Raw genomic sequence first — 15,312 nt, 5'->3', positions numbered from 1 at the left:
TCCCTCCCCCAGAGGAGGGCCACGCCGCGGTCCCCGATGGGCTCTCCCTGCCCTGGAAAGTCCAGGCGGCTCCAGATGCAGCCCAGCTGGTCCCCTGAAGGACGCAAGAGTGACCACCTTTCAGACCATCTGGCTTAGAGTCCCAAGGGGGCCCCAGTGGGCTGAGAGAAGCCAGTGGAGCGTGAGTCCCGGAGGGGGAATGACAGAGATGGCCCCGTCTGCCCTCCAGCCCTGCCTGCAGCCTCACCACCCCCCTGCCTCAGTGGCTGCCCGGGGCGAGGCTTTCCTGAAACTCAGCAGGGGGCATCACAGCCCGTGGCATAAGCCAAACACCCATTCTGCGGGGCTGGACAGGGATGGAGTCCAAACTTGCCTTTGAAAGGATGAAACACATGAGACAGTTGGCTTGAAACCAGCCACTGGGATTTGCAGGCACGCATCAAGGCAGCAGGGAAATCTTGGACTGTCAGGGCAGAGCAGGCCCCTGAGAGACATCTAGAAAAGCCTGAAGTTGGCATCAGAAAGGGACAACCTCACTCCCCACACCCAGGGCAAGACACCTCCTCCTGCCCCTGGAACACTGAAATGTCTCCATCTTTTTACTCCCACTCTGGTTAAAGCCATATGGGGACATGGCCACCTTTGGCTTGGTTCATTGCACCCACTCACTCCCTGGGGGAAGTTCAAGGCCAGCACCCCTGTCCCTTCTCTCCACGTCCCTTGGCAGCTAGAAACACGCCCCGCCTGTAAATAAGCACCATGTCGGAACCCCGGGACTTGGAGAACAAAGCCCAGGCGGGGGTAAGCTTCCAGCGGGATCTCAGGCTGTGTCCCTCAGCGCCCGATAAACGCAGGTGCGCACAAGCATCCGTGCTGCAGGCAAGAGGAGAGCTGCCCCCGCCCGGCTCAGGTCTCCGAAGCCTGGCAGGGGCCTCCCCCAACCGGCCGCCTCGTCCTGAGCTGGTGCAGAGAGTGGGGATCGCGGGGGGACTCTCGCACCCTGACAGGGCCAGGCGCAAAGCTGTCAGTTACCGAAGCCCCGAGTGCAGTAGCCCTTGTGACCCCAAGGACACCGGCCCCAGAAGGAGCCGCACATGGGGAGGGGGACGGCCCTGCCCGGCACCACGGCCTTGTACCTGCCACCAAGGACTCTTCCCAGATGACGCGGCCAGTGGTGAGATGCCCGAAGGCCCCTGGAAGAGGGAGGGCGGCCTGGGAAGCCACCCCCCCCCCCCGCTGCCGTTCCCAGCAGGACGGCATCGCCAAAGGGGCCTCTGTGCTGTGCAGTTGCTGGGTTTCCTTCCAGCCTCCGGCTTCTCTGGCCTACTACTTCTCGCCCTCCCTCCAATTGAATCAAACCATGGTGCCCACAGCTTCCAGAAAGCAAGCCAGGGGCCTGCTCAGCCAGCGCAGGGAAGTTAGAGGTCGGTCTCCAGTCCTGGGGGGGATATTCCTAATCCCGCATCTTTGTACTCGACCTGGAAGACTCACCTTCCCAGCTCCCGCCCCGTAGCTTGCCTCCCAGGCTACAGGGGAGGCCCAGGGCCCAGTCTGCAGGGGCACACGGGTGGGGGGGGGGGTCTCAGTGTCTAGGTCAAGGCACTTTTGAAGCTTCCCAGATGGTTCCAATGACCAAGGTTAAGAAGCCCTTGGCCAAACCCAAACTGTCTGGGGCTGGCTCTGTTCCCAGTCAGGGGTTGAAGAAGCTTTGGGTTTCCGTGCGAGGTGAGTGTTGCAGGTTGGGCCCTTGTTTCCCGGTCAGTGTGCCGCGTGCCGAGCCTGTAGATGCGGCGCTGCAGTCAGGGAGGAAGGGCGGAGGGTGGAGAGCACCGCGTGATGCCACGTAGGCAATCAGTGATGACCGGCGTGCTGTGCCCTGCGGGAGTCCCCGGGGCCGAGGTGGAGGACCTGACTTCCGGGCAGGGCATGACAGAGAAGCCTAGCTACGCAGCAATGATTGAGCCGCTCTCAAGGGGGAATGTGAACGAAATTCTAAGAACAGGCTCTTGTTTTACTCACAGTGCCCAAGGCTCAGTGCCCATAACTGGAGTCCCAACTGCTCCCTCCCTCCCTGGGTCCCTCCTTCAGTCCCCAGCCGAGTATCCCCATCCTGGCCCTTGCCAGACTCTCAGAGGACTGGGATCCCAGGTGGGCACAGCGTGTGGGTGCCCAGCACCTCATGCCTGACTCGCGGGCCCTCACGCCGAACGGCCGGGAACTCACTATGCCGCCCTAAGTGCGGCCTGACAACCTGCAGGCTTCTTGCTGGAAGGGGACACGGCCCACTGGTGGAGGCTGGTGGTCTGCCTGCTGAGAGCAGTTAGGAATTTGTAACTAATCTGAATCCCAAATTGGACAGGAAGGCTATCTCTTCTATCCTATTTTTTTTAATAGTTGTTTGGTGTTTTGAAATTTTGAAATTTTTTAAAGTACAAAAAAACTTCAAGAATAAGGCAATGACTACCTACATACATTTCATCTAGATTCAGTAGTTAACATTTGATACATATAATTTCTCTCTTCTATCCTATTCTAAGGATTTGCACCACCACCTTTCAGATAACAATCAGAGACAAAGGAATAGTGCTGGGATAATGAACAGGGGAGGGTAATTTATATGGAATTTCAACCCAGGTTCTAAGGAGATTTTCCCTAGAAACACTCCTAATTTGATAATGAAGTAACTGGCAAACTAAAACTACAAAATAAGTAGCATAGATGTATTTAGCTTGGTTTCGTACTTGTTCCATTTGCAAAATTAACTAACTTTGAAAAAATCAAGAGCGACAAAAAGCCCCAAGAACATCTGAAGCAGTGAAATCAGGGCAGGGGTTACCCCATCTTGCATGGGAACACAGGCCATTCCCCTCTGGCACACAGATGGGTCTGTTTGTTACTGGAATGAGCTGAGTTCCCCCACTAAGTACGGGTGGTCTCTCCAACATCAAAATCACTGTCTTGCGGATGAATGTGGACTATTCTGGGGCAGCAATCAGCGTTGCAGTATAAATCACAAACAGATGTTTGGCCTTGCCAAGCTCTGAATAAACTAACAAATCACCATCTCTGTTCTTAATTCGGATTCGTCAGGGTCTCTTTCTCCCTCTTTCTTCCTCTGTAAGAGTAACATACTAACGCTTCAGCAGGGACCGTTCAGATGGGCCCCATCCCCGGGTGGGAGCCCCATGCTGGGGAGCTGCCTGCACTCACCCAGGGAGTCCCACTCTGTGAGCAGCGCTGCGGGGGGAGCACCCCGATTTCTCAGCAGACGGGCAGGAGGGAGGCAGGTGGGCACCCCAGTGCCCTCTGGAAACGGGCACCCACCATCACAGTGGGCACATGGCAGTAAGGTCGACGTGAGGCACGAGGGCCCTTTCAGCCAGTCCGCCGCTGTGGGAGGAGCAGGGCTAGAGGGGGCCCGGGGAACGTCCACAGTAACATCTGTTCCCTAAGGAGTTCTCTCGCAAAAGATGTGTCACTCTCAGCTGTTCCCATAGGCAAACATAAATATTTCAGAATCACCAGCTGCCCCCTTCAAAATAGTATTTTATTTATTTTTATTTTTTGTTTTTTAACTGAAGTACAGTTGATTTACAAATGTCGTGTTAATTTCTGTACAGCAAAGTGATTCGATTAAGCATACATATACATTCTTTTTCATATTCTTTTCCGTTATGGTTTATCATAGGCTACTGAGTATAGTTCTCTGTGCTGCCCAGTAGGACCTTGTGGCTAAAATAATATTTTAAAATTAGACCCTGGTGAGTACTGAGGCTTAAGTTAAGGAATTCAGCGTTCCAGCAAGCTCAAGGCTCCTCCACCCGCCTGGTCTCTAAAGCCGCAGAGGTAAGTCAGGCACAAGACAGGCACTTTAAGCCTGCCTTCCTCCAGAGACGTGCCAGGACCAAATGCTTGGCCAGTCCAGTCCCTTGTGTCCAAAATGGCCTTGTTTTTCTCTTTTTTTTTTTTTAGATTTAGGCCAGAGTGGATATATGTATACGTATAACAACTGAGTCACTTTGCTGTACACCTGAAACTAATACAACATTGTAAATCAACTAGACTGCAATAAAAAATAAAATAAAGGCCTCGTCTCAGCAAGTCTCAGCACGAGCTGGGCCAGGAAGGACCCCTGAGGGGAGGGACAACTGGCCAAAGGGAGCTGGGAGCCCTGACAGACGTGGGAACCCGGGCCCGGCACGCCCGAGTTGGGCTGGGGAGGGTTTCCTCTCAAAGACCTTGATCTTAAGGGAAAACTTTTCTAGGAAAAAAAGGCCACACAGCATGTAGCTCAACCCTTTTTTCCTCTTTCGAAGGCAACTAAACATGATGCAAACCTACCTGCTTTCCCTTCATCACTGCTTATCAGAGGAGCCCGGGAACCCAGTCCTGAAGCAGGGACAAGATGGGATTTGCCTGATGAGGCCACGTTATGGGTTTGCCCAGGACATGGGCTCCCAGGGACGAGGGACTTCGGTGCGAAACCCAGGACAGGCCTGGGCAAACCGGACGGGCCCATCGCCCTGGCCGCCGCTCCCCACACCAGCACCCCCGCCCCATCCTTCAGTCCTCAGGCCTCAGTGGAAACCCCGAGATGGGCTCCCAGCCCTCCATCCCCGCCCAGAAGGTGGGAGGCCAGCCTGGGTCCCTCGGGCCCCGCAGAGCAGCCCGCCTGCCCCACCACACAGACACTGATGTTGGCAGCTGCCTGCCACGGCAAGCTGGTCTGCTCTGCTGTCTTTTATTTTTTAAATCCCCCTTTTCAGAAAGCTCTGGTTGACTAGATAAGTGACTTTTTGAATGCCCTTGCTTTTCCCTTCTTTCTCTTTAATTCCCACTCTTACGTGTTTTTATTTTTTAATTAATTTATGGTTGGTTTACGATGTGTTGATTTCAGGTGCACGGCAAAGCGATTCAGTTATCCATATACATGTATTCGTTCTTTTTCAGATTCTTTCCCCACATGGGTTACTACAGAATACCGAGTAGAGTTCTCTGTGCTCTACAGTAGGTCCTTGTCGTTTACCTACTTTGCTCTGCTTTCCTTTAAAGGCAGGAGAAAAGGCAGGACTCAGTCCGTCCAGGACCCCAGGGCCTTAAGCCAGACGCCGCCCATCCCGCGCTCGCCCGGCCCCATCGTGGACAGCCGCCCGGCCTTCCTGCAGACGTCCACGTCGGTCCACGAGCTGGCGCGGCGGCTCTCGGGCAGCCGGCTGTCCCTGTGCCCCTCGGCGGCATCCCTGCACTCCCAGCCCCCGGCCGCCCCCGCCGCCGGCCACCTGAGCGTCCGCGAGCGGGCCGAGGCCCTCATCAGGTCCAGCCTGGGCTCGTCCACCAGCTCCACCCTCAGCTTCCTCTTTGGCAAGAGGAGCTTCTCGAGCGTCCTGGTTATTTCCGGGCTGTCTGCCGCCGAGGGGGGCAACACCAGCGACACCCAGTCCTCCAGCAGCGTCAACATCGCCCTGGGCCCCTCGGCCAGGACCGCCAGCCAGCCCGCACGGGTGAGGGGCTCGGGGGGTGGGGCGCTCCTGGCCGATGAGCCCGGTCCCCCGGGCCTGCAGGCTCCCGCCACCTCCCCTGTAGGGCTCCCGGAGTAACAGGCAGGCAAGGAGGCGGAAGCTGGGCTGACCGCGCCCGGCAGCGGACAGGGTGCGTCGCACGGGCCCCGTAACGATGACGCCCAGGCCGGCGACGGTGGAGGGGGCCGGATGTCAGAGTCCCCTTCGCCCTGAGCCCAGGATGCTGGGGGGCACGTTCTCCACGGGTGCAGACAGAACATTCTCTGTCCACACTCCTCTGGCTGGGGGAGAGGAAAGGACACGTCGGCGCTGCAGGCAGCTCACCAGCCACCGGGTTTTACGGTGGCTCCCGAGGTGGCCTTCTACGTCTACGCAGTTCAATGTTAGAGAGCTCTGAGGACTTTGCCCACATAAACGGTTCCTTATCGAGGATCCCAAGCTAGCTGGCGTTGGATGAATAACTGAGCTTCACCAGTCAAGTACGTAAATAAACGCCAGGCTGCTCTCTCCTGCACTGTGGTAGGGAGGGAGAGATCGGGGACGTTCAGGCAAAAGCCAGCATCAGGATGGAGGCTTCTACGCTCCGTCTGGACGTTCCCACGCTGTCCTGCCCGCGGAGGAGCAGAGCCACAGGCTGCTGGCCTTCTGGTTCTGGAGGTGGATGATGGGGGCTCTGCCCTTACCCTCTTCCCGTAGGGAGACGCCCTACAGGCCGGCGCCTCCCCCCGCCCGAAGGAGAAGACATACAGTGGCACCTCCAGCCACCTCGAAACCAGGCCGGCGTGCACCCCCCTAAGAAGAGCCACGGCGTCGCAGCGATGGCGTGCTGGCCTTCAGGGCAGGGTTCTGAGCACCCTGGAGCCCCAGGTTACTTCAGGAGTTTAAGTTAGATAGCTAAACATAAACTTCCCTTTTTTCACTTCCTCAGTAACGATGCACAAAATAGCGCAGCTCTCTGCCACCCCCAACGTGTGTTTAAGACAGTCTGGGGATGCAGCTCTGGGATTCTGGCAAATTCTCTCTCCCACAGGGATGGCTGGGTCCTTGGGACCATGTGCAGCCGCAATAAAAAGGCCTCGGTATTACTGTTTGGGATCAAACCTGCAGGACTGAGCAGCTGTGCAGGGCTAAATGTATATGAAGTGACACTGACCCAAACTCAGGAAATCCAGGCTCACAAGTGACCTCTTGCCCAAGGTCATGTTTTTCCAGGTTACCCAAGAAGAGGTCCCTGTGTGCAGAGGTGCCTCCCTCTGCCCGTGGCTCGGGCTGCATGTTCTGTCCTCAAAGACCCCCCCCCGCTTTGGTCCTCTGTAAATGAACCTGACTTTAGACTCTGACCCCAAGATCCTGCCACACTGCCGGCTGGTACTTACAGCCGTGGGGTGGTCATCAGGGGAAGCAGTCAGCTTTGCTGAGCCATCACTTGTTGCTTCTCTTTTCTCTTTGGAAGCACTTTTCCGAGCCGTGCGAACCCACGGAGGCCACCGAGCAGGGGCTGCTTCGAGATCGCCACGCGGCCGAGAACCTGCGGGTGATGTGCAGAAGAGCAAGCCAGGAGGACGTGGGCCTGGACGACACGGCCTCCCAGCAGAGCGCTTCCGACGAGCAGTAGCTGAGCCCGGGCCGGAGGAGCCATGCCGTCGGGGAGGGACGCAAGCCCCCCCAGCTTCTCCCCTGCGCTCCCCAAGCTAAACAGCGTAAAGAATGAGAGCCGGGAGATCCATCCTGTGGAAGATGAGTGCTGTGTACAAAACAGAATAACTTGATCTCAGGTTCTTGAAAAATATCTCACGTGATGAACAGAAACCTTGACACCAGGCCTCCCTCCTGCTCTGGCACTCGCGGCCCCAGAGAGGCGGGGCGCGGGAAGCAGCCCTCCCAGAACTGGAAAATTCAAATAAAAGCCATGTTAACATCTTAAGACAACTCAAGTAGGGCACACAAATAACTCCTTCTGGTCCTGATGAAAATAAGACAGCTGCATGCTAAACGACTGGCATTTTGTATGTCACTGTTACCGTGAAAAAGAGGCAGACGGCAGCGCGTATCACACCATCAGCTGGTCCAACGCGCTGATGTTCAGTCTACATATAGAGAAACATCTCACTTCTTTATAATATTTATGCAGCTGTTAAGTATAAACCAGTGACAGCTTTACTGCAAAAAATGTGATAGTGCATGCAGTCACGTCCAAAGCGTCCTGTGAAAGGAGCCAATCATCCCCAGCAACGTGAGTGCAGAAGTCTAGTTGAGGCAGGTCATGGAGGGCCACCTAGGAATGATATGCTAACTGCAGTTACAGCAACGTCCTGCAAGAAGCCAGGCCCCGTCTCGCCCAGCGCTCCTGTGTGCTTCCCGGTAATGCACGCCTGTTTCCAAGCCAAGCAATCCTTACCGTGTCACAGGACATTTGCACATACCTTTGTTTTTGGAATTAAAATGTTTACAGTTATTGCTGTGTCCAGTTGTTTGAGTTCTGCTGAAACTGTTGTCACTTCTGAAAAACACCAAAAAACAAAAAAAATACCATACCCTTCACTGTAAGAATGACATTTAGGCAAATTCTTTTTAAAAAATTACTTTTTATTGAAGTATAGTTGATTTACAATGTTGTGTTAGTTTCAGGTATACAGCAAAGTGATTCAGTTATATATATATTCTTTTTCAGATTCTTTTTTTTTATTGAAGTATAGTTGATTTATAATGCTATAGGCAAATTCTGAGACAGCTTTTCTCATCTTAAGATTCCCATCAGGTAGAGCAGAAACCTGGCTTCTTCCTAACATGAGGCAGGAAGAAGGGGTCGCAGAACAGAGTCCGTGGAGAATATCATCACTGACCTGACGAACCATCGCTTTTGGAAAGACCTAAATAGTTAGGGCTACTCAATTTGGAAACAGTCACACAAATTTCTTAAAGGTACCTGGGGTTTGGAAGTGTAGGCAGAGGGGAGGGTATTGCAGAGAATTCCTTACCCCTTGGAAGTAGATGGTCATATTCTTTTTTTTTTATAAAATAAGAATTAGCAATTAATAACAATAGGCAGACTCGATAATCAGAGAGAGACACAGTGCATGATTCTCAAATCAGCAATCCCTGGAGATGCACTCCTGCTTATTTCTGACGGATTTGCAGATGTCTGTCTAAAGAGAAGCTGATACAACCTCACCGCAGTCCTCGAAGTCGGCTCAACCAAACCTGGCTGGCAGTTCCCGAAATTCTTTTGGGCAACATTGCAGCCAAGCCCTCAGGACTAAAGGGCAGCCTTGAGCTGTGAGCGTGGCCTTGCCATATAGGGTGGCCACTTGAATTAGGTAAGACAATGACCCACGCCCAGCAGCATTCAGACTGGGCACTCCTCGGGCCTCCACAAGTAAGAAACACAGAGTCACCGCTTCCCCAGCAAGTGAGAGCTGCTCAAAGAACTGGGAGAGCAGTCTGCAGGGACAGGGCAACGCAGGTGAGAAGGCAGACACGACCCGGGTGCTCCTGCCTCATTCCACCAGAGATGCGAGAGGTGCTTTTCCGACTGCTGGATTACTGCCTATCCCGCTTCTCCGGCAGCCTTTCGGGATGCAGCGGGAGAAGGAAAGGTGTAGTTTACCCACATCGGGGCCAGACTCCTCAGACAGGGATGCCACCCTCTGCGTTGTCTAAGGCAGTAAAGCCACCTGAGTGTACACTCTGAGCGTGTGCACACGAAGACCCACGGGTGAGATCACGGCTGGATCCCCTCCAGGATTCTTACGGGCTGTCAACAATGCAGTCACGTGATTTTTTTCAAGTGTTGCAAACAACTGTTATATTTACAACTCATGAGCTTGTTAATCTGATCTTCAGCGAGTCAACTGTTTATCAGAGCGTACGCCTTGCAAAATATTGTATTATTAGCCCCCATTTAGAGGAGATTTTCCGAAGGTGACATTTCTTGCTGGAGTTACTCACCTGTTCTGCCAGAACAGAGCTAAAGAGTTATTTATTTTCTATATTTGGACACTGAACAAAAGTGCTTCTCCTCTAAAGATAATATAAAAACTGTAGTGCTTAGTTTTATATAAATCATGTGGCTAATCTGGCATTATTGATTCTAATTTCTGCCCTGTGTGTTAAGGCCATCTGCCTGGCAAGTCGTTTTCTAAAACCGCTTGATGCACTGACTTCTCCTGGCCCATGAAACGGGCATCGCAAGGCCTGTCCCCCAAGCCCTCCTCTCAAGCCTGCTCCACTTTCCTACCGTTTTGTCCCCAGTCACAAGCACCTGCCATCAGCTGCCCCCAGTGCCCCTGCTCCCACGCGGTCTTCCCAGACACAGCATCCTACGAACGCGGAGACAGATGGAGGAGGAGGAGGGGCGAGGCCCCTCCCACTTCCCCGGGCTAGCACTGCTCCCCGCCCCGCACCTGACGAACGTACCCCTTGGAGGCGCCCTCTTCCTCTCGGCCACCACAGTCAGAGAGGTCGTAGTCCGTGACTTCAAAGGACCAGCTCCCTGACACGTGCCGATTCAGAGAAGAAAAGGAACCATTTGGGGGACTTCCCTGGCGGTCCAGTGGTTAGGGCCCCAGGTTTGATCCCTGGTCAGGGAACTAAGATCCCACATGCCCCTCGGCTTGGCCAAAAAAAAACCATTTTTAAAAATACTCTGTGTGTCCTGCCCCTAGGTTCTTCAGAACCATTTAAAAAAAAAATTGTTTTTTAGATTCCATATGTATGTGTTAGCATCCGGTATTTGTTTTTCTCTTTCTGACTTGCTTCCTGCACTGTCCGCTGCCCCAGGGCCCAGCTCACGGGGCACCTCGCTCCACAGATGCCCGGACCGGTCGGCGGTCACGTTCAAGGGCACACCCGGCATTAGCACCAGCTGGCTTTGTAGCGAAGGCTAAAAAAACCCTGGTAATTCATAGGTCTTCACCAAAACTGGCCTAAAAACACTGAACTGGTTATCGTCAACGTGTACCATCAACCCCTGGGAGGGCAGCTGTTACCCTCCGCGAGCTCTGGGGCTTCAGCGGTCTGTCCCACGGGGCCCTGCCCGGGCTGCACCTTCCCTCTCTGCACCGTCTTCCCCGCGGCCCGCGCCCCCCGCCCCGCGTGCTCCCCAGGGGATCGCGAGGACGCCTGAGGGTGGGTTCCTTCAGGCTGTGGCGACGCCTTCCTTTGACGGCACTCACTTCCCTCTTTTCTGGGAGGGAAACAGGGCCCAGGAAGGTCTGCGAACTTGTCTAAATGAACGGGGCCAAAGCGCGGCTCTGATCTGAAGCCCCGCTGGGTACCCGGCGCTACCAACATTTGTACAGACTGCTCGTCCCTCCCACGCAAGGACCCACATGCGTGCAATCATCACATCTACCTCTATTTTATTAAGCAATACGCAAACAGATAAACAATAAGAGATGGGGAGGGGGAGGACCGAAAATGGCTTTTCTTGACATACTGATTTTTCAAAAATCAAGTAACTTATCACTCGAAGTTGCAGGAGACTGCAGCTGCTCCTGGAGAGGGATTTAATTTTCCTGACATGCAAAACTGATTAGGCAGTGAACTCTTCTCTCCCCCTTCCCTGAACACATTTATAAACTTCAATGGGGGCAAATTCCATCTGATACTCCGAAAACCATTTCTCATTTCATAATTTACCCAAATCATATGCACAACTGCAAGAGGAAATAAACAGAAATCTTTCAGCATAAATAAGCCACAGTGGATTGTTAATCTTGTAAAGTCAATCCAGCATTAAGGCTAATTTGATCTTTTAAACATTTTATGGAAAACAGCTGTCAGGCTTTCTTTGGAAAAGCCTCCAAGGTTTCATAAACCCGAAGGCCAAAAACCTGGACAGGCAGGGAACTCAGGCTCCTCCCCAAGAGATGTGTTCACCTGCAGAAAAGCAGTGACAAGTCGTCTTCACTTGCGGCCACTCTGCACACACGTCACAATCTCTGGCAGAAGGTGGTTTCTGTTTTCCTTGGTGACCTGTGGGAAGAAGCAAGAAAGTGGGCTTCAGAGTCCCTTTCTTTTCCTTCCATCACCTACTCTGCCAGGTAATATTCTAAAAGAGCCTGAAAGGTGAGGTGTGTTTTAGAAAGTGTGACCCATGCGAGGTATGACCAAGGGAGGAAGCCCAGGTCCTCCAGAGCGCTCTGAAAACCGGGCCGGCGGACTCGAATCCCACCACCAGCTTCTGTGAAGCTGCAGCTCAAACAGTGAAAGTGGGTTTTGATGACAGAAGGATTTTTAACCGGAAAAGGGCTATGAGTCGAACCCTGGGAGGGATGATGGGAATGCAGGTTGGGACGTGGCCCCTGAGCTCAGCCTGACCTGGACAGAAGGATGCCTGAGTGAAGCCGGGAGAACCTGTGCTTCAGGTGGGCACCGGCCCTCCAGGTGGGCCCACTGAGAGCGGCCCCATTGGCGCTGGGTCACACCCAGGATTCTGGGATGCTCTGAAGGTCAGTAATCTCCTCACCTCTCCGTGAGCTCAGCAAATCTGCACGTTGCAAGAAACCTCTGACACCAGTCAACCCTGCATCTGAATGATGAGGAAGCAGGAGCCCAGAGAAGAGCAGGGCGTTTCCTGAGATCTCAGAGGTAGCGTGGGCGCAGTGCAGACTAGAGCACAGGCCCCCGCATCCCGGTGTGCTACCTCTATCATCAACAGTTACAAACAAAACTAACAGTTTATTCAAGCCCTCTCCGATGATCTGTGTTACATTTTTCTTTCTGTCACTACCACAGGCCCATGGAGTACAACTTGAGCATCCAGACGCCCCCAGGGAGCGGGGTGGGGGGCTGCGCCCCGAGCACGGGCAGGGCCGCCTCTCCTCCCATCACCAGTGCCTTCCTCGGTGGCCCACACAACATTCAGCACGCTCTGCTGGTGGGCAAGGTGCTGGGGATGGCGAGACCCAGACCAGGGCCTTGACCTCACGGAGCCTGCAGACCGGACGGGGGGCAGACGCGGACAGCAGTGAGAGCAGGGTTGCAGAGGATCCCTCAGAGTCTGGGAGGCACGGGGAGCTGGGGGACCGGGAAAGGCTTCCGCAGGCGGTTATGCCCGGGCTGCATCTGGCAGGTGGACGCCGGGGGAAGGGCACCGGCAGAAGGAAGGGTAGAGCAGAGAATCGCGCCGAGAGGAGGTGCGTGCGACCGGAAGACCCTGAGCGGGTTCGGGGTGCGCGGTCCCCGAGGGGACAGGCCTGGTCCCGCTACGGCCCTCAGCCCCGCGGGGGGCAGGGCCCCTGGCTCGGGAGGTGAACGCGCGTCAGGAGGAAACGCGCGGTGGGCCTCAGCGCCTGGGGCCCCTGCATCCCACATCCTTCTCACAAGAGCGCGGTGCCCCTCCCGCGCGAGAGCTGCCCATGGCCCCGGGGGCCTCCTGACAATCTGAGTCCCGAAAGGACGGGGCCAGGCGGCGGAGGGCGGGCCCCTGACGCTGGTGTCCGAGGACACCGCCCACCGGGCCGCGGGCAGCCCTGGCTCCACCGAAAGGAGGACCATCCGCCCCGCCTTCACCTTGATGACACACCGCCCCGGCCTCACGAGGCCTCGCCGCCGTTCTGGCTTGCACTGGCCTGAGCCCGTTCTCGCGGGGAGCATCCGACGGGGGCCCCGCCGCGGACGGAGGAGCGGGGCGGCAGCGGCACGCAGAGAGGCGGGAGACCCTCAGCCCCCGCCTCCGCCCTGGCCTCACGAGGAGTCCCCGAGGCTCTGCCGTCAGGGTCCCTGAGGGTTCACTGCGGGCCCGGAAGGGCCACCTCCTCTGATGGGGACATTTCATTTCACCCCCTTTACACACGTGAGAGAGAAGGTGAGATGCTGGGCTGGGCGAGGGGAGAGAGGGACCCAGGAGGGAAGAAGAAAGGAGAAACGGCGGGGGTGGGGGAGGATGGGCCGGGCACCGCCCCGCTCCCTCGATGTCCCCGAGGCGGCCCCGGCCCCTGCATCCAGCTCCAGAGGGGCCGCCGCTGGTGGGTCTCGGGCGCTAGAGGTCAGCAGGTCCGCACTGGACACTTCTCACGTCGTTCAAGTGTAAACAGAAGCTGGTGCGAGGAGACACGTGAAGAAACAGGGTCAGCGGGCTGCTGGTAGGATTTCCTCCCCTGGGTCATCACTTCGGCTTCACTTCCAGTCTGTGAAGCCCTCAGCCCTCGGAAAGAACGGCTGGGGCGGGGGGATGAAGGGAAGTGAAGGGTGGTCAGGTGGAAACCCCGCTACCCAAGACCCCGGTCCTGGGCGCAGGCTGTTCAAGTGGCCCAGCGGAGGCCCGCAGAGAAGCAGGATTTAACAGGCGGGAGGCTCAGAGAGGATAAAAGAAGAGCCCCAGAGAGCACCGCCAAGCTGCAGGGCCACAGTTCCGCTGTCCCGCAGGCGTCCTGCTGGAGCCCCGTCCGCCGCCCTCCGGGAGCTGCGGGGCTGCGGCAGGGACAGGGTCCACCCGCCCCCAACGCACAGAGAACGCCTCCAAGCCTTGCATAGAAAAAGCACAAACAATAAAGACTGGAAAAGACACGTTCTGAGGATGACTTCTCACTAAAAACTGATGAACAGAATGCTAATATTTCGCCACCCCCTTTGATTTTCCTAAGATGATTTCTGAACATTGTGCAGTAAGATCTTTCTGTGGAGCCGTTTACAGTGTTCAGTTACCCGGTTCCCTGCCCACCCAAGACAAACTCTCAGATGCGAGAACACGCATAGCTTCGTCTGTCAGCTCAGGGGCCCTTCCCTTCTGGGAGAACTCTGGTCTACTTTGTATTCTACCCCCAGACTTTTGGCTGCAGAAGGCCTTTCCTGAGAGGCTAATGAGAAGAGGGCGCTGGGGGCTGGGAGGGAAAAGGAGGCGAGGCCGACTGCAGAAAGGACCCCGGCGTCCTCGCCCTCTCCTCCGCCGTGCCCTGCCCAGGGCTGCAGGAGGGGCCCGGCCTCGGGCCCCTAGAAAACTGGACCACGAGTTCCAGGGTGGCGGGGCTGCGTCACTTTCCTCCTGCGTCTGGCACAGGGTGGGTGCTCCGTCAATGCTTATTATATTCTAAGCAGAGGAGGGTCTTTGAAACAGAGCTGAGCGGTTAAATACAGATTATGAAGACTCTGGCCTATTAGGCATCTGAGTTGCTCTGAGCCTCCTGGGACCAGGGAAGGGCCTAAGACTGGCCTACCAGTCAACGACTTGGGCGCCATAACGTCAGGAAGGCTGTGAACATATGGACAGAGGAACAGGCAGGGGAAAAAATGCCTATTCATGTATACACTATGTGCAAGAAAGCAAAACAAAACCACATACATTTCCCTGAAACTGTGTGGGAAGTACCCTGACAAGTTTTAAATAAGCAGGGGATTGAAAAAAGAAATTAATTTGACAATGCTCATTATTATACGTTAACACATAACAAAAGTATTACTAGTCTCTCCGTTTCATATTCTGTCTCCATTTCATTTTATTGAACCTAAAAATAGGCTCGTTCATGAATTCAAGGGCTCTAACCCTACTTTCCCTTGAAGTTTAAAGGCTCTAAACCAAGAATTATTTTGCCAGTGGGGTTTTCAGGAACCCAGTGCCCATGGCAGGGATGGGACTATGTTTCCATGGCAACGCCGCTTCTCTCAGGAGGCGGCAGGAGGGGCGATGGTTCTTTGTTTCCATGGCAATGCCGCTTCTCTGGGGAGGCGGAAGGAGAGGCGATGGTTCTTTGTTTGGGTGTCCTGACTTCTGTGTGAGTGTACAGCGTAGCTTTACCGAGCTATAATTCATATACCAAAAAATTCAACCTCTTCAGGGCAGAATTCGGTGGCT

The 15,312-nt window shown here is 55.0% G+C and overlaps 2 protein-coding genes across 7 annotated transcripts in view; one reads left to right on the top strand and one right to left on the bottom strand.

Annotated features, from left to right (window-relative positions):
- Positions 1 to 9,600, top strand: part of PCNX2 (pecanex 2) — a 283,000-nt gene extending 273,400 nt beyond the window's left edge. For all 4 annotated transcript variants that reach the window (XM_057531598.1, XM_057531597.1, XM_057531596.1 and 1 more), the window contains 2 exons: positions 5,053 to 5,501; positions 6,973 to 9,600. In XM_057531598.1, coding sequence (XP_057387581.1) covers positions 5,053 to 5,501; positions 6,973 to 7,134 — 611 coding nt within the window. In that variant the 3' untranslated portion in view covers positions 7,135 to 9,600. The remainder of the gene's footprint in view (positions 1 to 5,052; positions 5,502 to 6,972) is intronic.
- Positions 9,601 to 10,862: 1,262 nt separating this feature from the next.
- NTPCR (nucleoside-triphosphatase, cancer-related) overlaps positions 10,863 to 15,312 on the bottom strand; it is a 43,188-nt gene continuing 38,738 nt past the window's right edge. For all 3 annotated transcript variants that reach the window (XM_057531599.1, XM_028164426.2, XM_007173764.2), the window contains one exon: positions 10,863 to 11,495. In XM_057531599.1, coding sequence (XP_057387582.1) covers positions 11,427 to 11,495 — 69 coding nt within the window. In that variant the 3' untranslated portion in view covers positions 10,863 to 11,426. The remainder of the gene's footprint in view (positions 11,496 to 15,312) is intronic.

Source organism: Balaenoptera acutorostrata, chromosome 16 (genome assembly GCF_949987535.1).
Source record: "Balaenoptera acutorostrata chromosome 16, mBalAcu1.1, whole genome shotgun sequence".
NCBI classification, from domain to species: domain Eukaryota; kingdom Metazoa; phylum Chordata; class Mammalia; order Artiodactyla; family Balaenopteridae; genus Balaenoptera; species Balaenoptera acutorostrata.
This window is presented reverse-complemented; position numbering and strand designations above follow the sequence as displayed.